The sequence below is a fragment of the Uranotaenia lowii genome, chromosome 2, assembly GCF_029784155.1.
Source record: "Uranotaenia lowii strain MFRU-FL chromosome 2, ASM2978415v1, whole genome shotgun sequence".
In the NCBI taxonomy this organism is placed as follows: domain Eukaryota; kingdom Metazoa; phylum Arthropoda; class Insecta; order Diptera; family Culicidae; genus Uranotaenia; species Uranotaenia lowii.
The window spans coordinates 66,105,420-66,111,294 of NC_073692.1; the positions used below are offsets into that span (position 1 = coordinate 66,105,420).

Below are 5,875 nucleotides of genomic sequence, written 5' to 3' on the forward strand. Positions count from 1 at the left end.
AAATACAAATTTACCATGTCTGAAGTTTTTGAAAATCGATGGAATCAAAAGTTACGCGATGTACAATATTTCAAGCATGAACCAAAAAATGCGTAATTTTGTAAAAATCTTTTAAGAACAAGAGAGTTATAATGGTTTCAAGCAAGGACTGTCAAGTTAACACTCAAGGTCTGATTAAGGAGTTTTTTCGTGGACTTCCAAAAGTAATGCTGCAAAATTAAAGATTTCAAGAATTCATTGAGGGTCTCAGAAGAGTTTTTTTTTATTTGAATGCACCCGAATAAAGTGACACGCAGCCAAACTTCCAATAGTGTCATAATGACAATCAAGAGCGGATTAGGCTTTAACGTCATCCGGACTGAGCAGGATTGTATAAGAATCGTATTTAAATATATTGGGACACCCTATGAGGGATGATTGCTTGTGTTTATTAAAAATAGTAGTTTGAAAACAAAAAGATTTATTTAATTCATGTTCTTGAAATATCTTTTTTAAAGATGCATAAAATTTTTGTCTTTCTTTTTTTTTTGTTTCGTGGGGTTTCAAAATTAGAGTTTTCAACAACGTCAGAAATGGAACGTAAATTCTTTTTTTTTTTCAGCCAAAAACTTCAACCAAATCTCCACTCCCTTCAATAGCAACAGCACTTTACCGTAGCTGAACTTTATGGTCTAATTTTCGACTGGAATCCGGGGCGCGCTGCAAAGGTCACAGGAAACCTGTACGAAGGCCCAAAAGTTGCATTATCATTATCGATTCGTGATCCGTTCACCGAAATACCTGTGCGATTGCCTCCGAGCAAAAATGCCAACGCCTAGTCTAGATCTGTGCATTACTGCGGTGAGATTACATACTTATACGTGAGCTTGAGAAAAAGTCCTTCGTCATTGATCAGGCAGGGGAGAAAAAAAAGCAGCCGCACTTTACTTACCGATTTGGACGTTTCAAACCAAACCAAAATTCAAAACCTCGGCGGCTCAGTCACCTGTTTGAAAGGGCTTCGACAGGCCGCAAAAGAGAATGAAACCGTCAACGCGTTAATGCCAAAGCTAATATTAGATTATGATCGGGAAAGGCGAGAAGTTGGAGGGTGCATGGCTAGTGGCGAAATTCCCCCCTCCAAATTGAGGGGAAACGCGATTTGTTACTGGGACCTGAGATAATCTTGAAGTCCCCTTGCCTCGGTTTGATGGCTCAGCGATCGAAATGCGTGCGCCAAAAGATCGCTAAAAGCCAACGGGTCCTATCGTAGGACCCGTATTTCACAAAAAATCACGTTTACAAAACACTCAATGAAGGAGAAGAAAGGAAAAACTTAAACACCACCTTTAAGCCACACCAACAACATATAACTCACTTTGTCTTAAGTGTCAAAAATGCCGAAAAACGACGGGCCCGCTAATTATAATGATCTTACGGGGCTAATTCGTGTTGCACCACTTTGCGTTCGAATCAATCAAACTTATCGCTCGAAATCAATCTCATCGATCCGGCAAGGGGTGGATTGTCAGTCAACTGAAATTAAGACATAAGATCGGCTCCATCGAGAAAAAACGTTTAATGAAAGATCAACACACAGAATAACATCTTAATGAATCTTTGAATGAACAAAATCTGAAAACTTTAAAAAATCGAATTTGTAACGGACTATGAAAGTTTCACCATTTAGAATGCTATTGAAAAGGTGACTCATGTCGAAAGCAGTGTAAACTTCCTTCTCATCTCAAAGTTTACTATATCTCCCTAATTTTCGATAGTGAATATTAATCATCAATAACTTAGATCAGAAAAGTTGAATAATAGTCAACTCGACACAAAACACACGACGTATTACAGGACACGACACTTAACGTTCTTACTTAACGGAAAAAGGGTTTAAAATTACCTTTTTTGTCGACCGGTTTCGGGCTCGATGTTGCCCATCTACAGGACGATGTCCGACTGATTACTTGAAGACGATTAACGTAACCAATTTCCTACACTGCTGATGTATTCGTCGAAAGGGTGTCGCATCATGCGAACTTTTGGTTGATCAGGTTGAAAAGTGGAGATATAATCGGCGGGTCATCTTCGTTCATCAACGGTTTCTCGGCCGTGCTGATGAACATAGACTCCCAAGCGTTAAGGTGTCCAGGTTTGCGTACGCATTTTTTAAATTTGACCTTTTCCCAGTCAATGGAATGGTCAAATTCTGTTGTGTGGGCGGCCACGCTCGATTCATTGATCCTTTTGTTTTCAACGGCATTCTTATGTTCTTTGAGCCGCACTTTAAATTTACGGCGGGTTTGGCCGATGTAAATCGATGGACAACTCTTACACGGAATTTCGTAAATTCCAGATCTTTCCTCTTCTGGAATCCTATCTTTGAGTGAAACTAGCCGATCCTTCAAAGTATTCCCACTTTTGTACGCAGTTTTTAATCCGTGTTGTAGAAGAATCTTACTTATACCATTAGTTAGTTTCGGATGAAATGGTAGACTAACTCTGTAAGATTCTTCTTTTTCCGGTCTGAAGGTAGTTGTATCACTTCTATGCTTTTTTCGGGCGTGTTTGCGAAGGATTTTTCGAACAAAATCATAGTCATATCCGTTCACAATCCCGGCTTCGTATATTTTCTGTTTTCCTCTTCAAACTCGGTCTTCTCCATCGGAATATGATACAACCGGTGTGCCATAGAGTGGAAGGCGGCTTGTTTTTGAGCCCCAAAATGATTCGAGTCGACCGTGATGTATCTATCAGTTGAGGTTGGTTTACGGTAAATTCCAAATTTCAAGGTATTATCCTCTTTTCTTTGAATCAGCAAATCTAGAAAAGGGAGTTTTCCCTCAACTTCTTTTTCAACCGTAAACTTGATCGAGCTGTGCTGATTATTGAGGAGCTCGAGTGTCTGTGGGAGATAGCGTTCTTTTACGGATGCAAAAATATCATCTACGTAGCGCCACCAAACACGGGGGAAGAGTTTTTCTTTTTTCTCCAGATCCGTTTCAAAATCTCCCATGAATACTTCGGCCAGAAGGGGGGAGAGTTTGCTACCCATACTGAGGCCAAAGGTCTGTTTATAAAACTTACCCCCAAACATGAAATAGTTTTGTTTCATGCAAACTTCAGCGACGGCAATGTATGCTTCGATCTGATTGGGGGGTACTCGGCGGCGTTCTAAATGTCTTCGTAGGCTGTCGAGAGCATCGGAAGTGGGGACGCTGGGGAAAAGTGCGGAGACGTCAAATGAAACCAGAATTTCGCCTCGACGCACTTTGAATCCTTTTAGGTGTTCCACTAGCTCAATCGAGTTTTTTACACTTTTTCCGTGATTCACCGGGTACTTCTTCATTTCCTCTACCAACCAAGCTGCCATTTTTTCCGTGGGTGTACAAATATTGGAGGAAATGGGTCGCATGGCTATGGGATTTTTGTGGATTTTTGGCAAACAATACAAAGATGCAACCTTAGCGTTCGGAACGAGGAACTTCCTTTCTAGTTTTGAATCTCCAATAAGGTTGGCAACTCTTTGCCTGACAATGTTGGCTTCCTCGATCAGCATATTGAGAGGATCTTTTGGTTTCCCGTTCTTGAATGCGCATTCTTCGTATGGGCCCGTTGCTATCATGTCACGGACTTTGGTATCATAATCCTGTTTATTCATGATAACCACTGCATTTCCCTTGTCTGCTCGAGAGTACACCACTTCATGTTTTTTCAATTTCTCTATCACTTTTTCTGGGTCGCTCGAATTCATTTTTGAGCGGCTCTTTTTTTGGGATGTTTTCGCAATAAAATTCCCGATATCGTGGCGAAGAGCAGCTTTTGACGGAAAATTTCGGAACTGAATAGAACTTTCAATATTATTCACTATTTCCGAAATTGGAGCGCTCTGGGGGGCCACGGCGAAATTTAGGCCTTTATTAAGCAAACCATTTTCCGTGGTCGTCAATTGAACGGATGATAAATTAACGACAAACTTATCAATGGTTTGTGGAGCGAGTGTGGTTTTCTTCGTTGCTTGTACATGAGCAAGCGCAAGCAATTTTTTGCGATGCCTTTGTTTCGTGCTGCACACGCGCTTGGCCAAATTACGATCTACCCCTTCAAGCACTGATTGCCAGCAGATCCTACGGGCCCATACGAAGAATGCGCATTCAAGAACGGGAAACCAAAAGATCCTCTCAATATGCTGATCGAGGAAGCCAACATTGTCAGGCAAAGAGTTGCCAACCTTATTGGAGATTCAAAACTAGAAAGGAAGTTCCTCGTTCCGAACGCTAAGGTTGCATCTTTGTATTGTTTGCCAAAAATCCACAAAAATCCCATAGCCATGCGACCCATTTCCTCCAATATTTGTACACCCACGGAAAAAATGGCAGCTTGGTTGGTAGAGGAAATGAAGAAGTACCCGGTGAATCACGGAAAAAGTGTAAAAAACTCGATTGAGCTAGTGGAACACCTAAAAGGATTCAAAGTGCGTCGAGGCGAAATTCTGGTTTCATTTGACGTCTCCGCACTTTTCCCCAGCGTCCCCACTTCCGATGCTCTCGACAGCCTACGAAGACATTTAGAACGCCGCCGAGTACCCCCCAATCAGATCGAAGCATACATTGCCGTCGCTGAAGTTTGCATGAAACAAAACTATTTCATGTTTCGGGGTAAGTTTTATAAACAGACCTTTGGCCTCAGTATGGGTAGCAAACTCTCCCCCCTTCTGGCCGAAGTATTCATGGGAGATTTTGAAACGGATCTGGAGAAAAAAGAAAAACTCTTCCCCCGTGTTTGGTGGCGCTACGTAGATGATATTTTTGCATCCGTAAAAGAACGCTATCTCCCACAGACACTCGAGCTCCTCAATAATCAGCACAGCTCGATCAAGTTTACGGTTGAAAAAGAAGTTGAGGGAAAACTCCCTTTTCTAGATTTGCTGATTCAAAGAAAAGAGGATAATACCTTGAAATTTGGAATTTACCGTAAACCAACCTCAACTGATAGATACATCACGGTCGACTCGAATCATTTTGGGGCTCAAAAACAAGCCGCCTTCCACTCTATGGCACACCGGTTGTATCATATTCCGATGGAGAAGACCGAGTTTGAAGAGGAAAAGCAGAAAATATACGAAGCCGGGATTGTGAACGGATATGACTATGATTTTGTTCGAAAAATCCTTCGCAAACACGCCCGAAAAAAGCATAGAAGTGATAACTACCTTCAGACCGGAAAAAGAAGAATCTTACAGAGTTAGTCTACCATTTCATCCGAAACTAACTAATGGTATAAGTAAGATTCTTCTACAACACGGATTAAAAACTGCGTACAAAAGTGGGAATACTTTGAAGGATCGGCTAGTTTCACTCAAAGATAGGATTCCAGAAGAGGAAAGATCTGGAATTTACGAAATTCCGTGTAAGAGTTGTCCATCGATTTACATCGGCCAAACCCGCCGTAAATTTAAAGTGCGGCTCAAAGAACATAAGAATGCCGTTGAAAACAAAAGGATCAATGAATCGAGCGTGGCCGCCCACACAACAGAATTTGACCATTCCATTGACTGGGAAAAGGTCAAATTTAAAAAATGCGTACGCAAACCTGGACACCTTAACGCTTGGGAGTCTATGTTCATCAGCACGGCCGAGAAACCGTTGATGAACGAAGATGACCCGCCGATTATATCTCCACTTTTCAACCTGATCAACCAAAAGTTCGCATGATGCGACACCCTTTCGACGAATACATCAGCAGTGTAGGAAATTGGTTACGTTAATCGTCTTCAAGTAATCAGTCGGACATCGTCCTGTAGATGGGCAACATCGAGCCCGAAACCGGTCGACAAAAAAGGTAATTTTAAACCCTTTTTCCGTTAAGTAAGAACGTTAAGTGTCGTGTCCTG

At 41.6% G+C, this 5,875-nt stretch overlaps 2 protein-coding genes across 2 annotated transcripts; one reads left to right on the forward strand and one right to left on the reverse strand.

Annotated features, from left to right (window-relative positions):
- Window positions 1-2,590: 2,590 nt before the first annotated feature.
- Window positions 2,591-3,736, reverse strand: LOC129741496 (uncharacterized). Its single transcript, XM_055733236.1, has one exon. It carries the CDS (start codon window positions 3,734-3,736, stop codon window positions 2,591-2,593), a length of 1,146 nt encoding a protein of 381 aa, XP_055589211.1.
- Window positions 3,737-4,168: 432 nt separating this feature from the next.
- On the forward strand, window positions 4,169-5,230 carry LOC129741497 (uncharacterized). The gene has a single exon (XM_055733238.1). The coding sequence runs from the start codon at window positions 4,169-4,171 to the stop codon at window positions 5,228-5,230; it is 1,062 nt and encodes a 353-aa protein (XP_055589213.1).
- The last annotated feature ends 645 nt before the right edge of the window (window positions 5,231-5,875 follow it).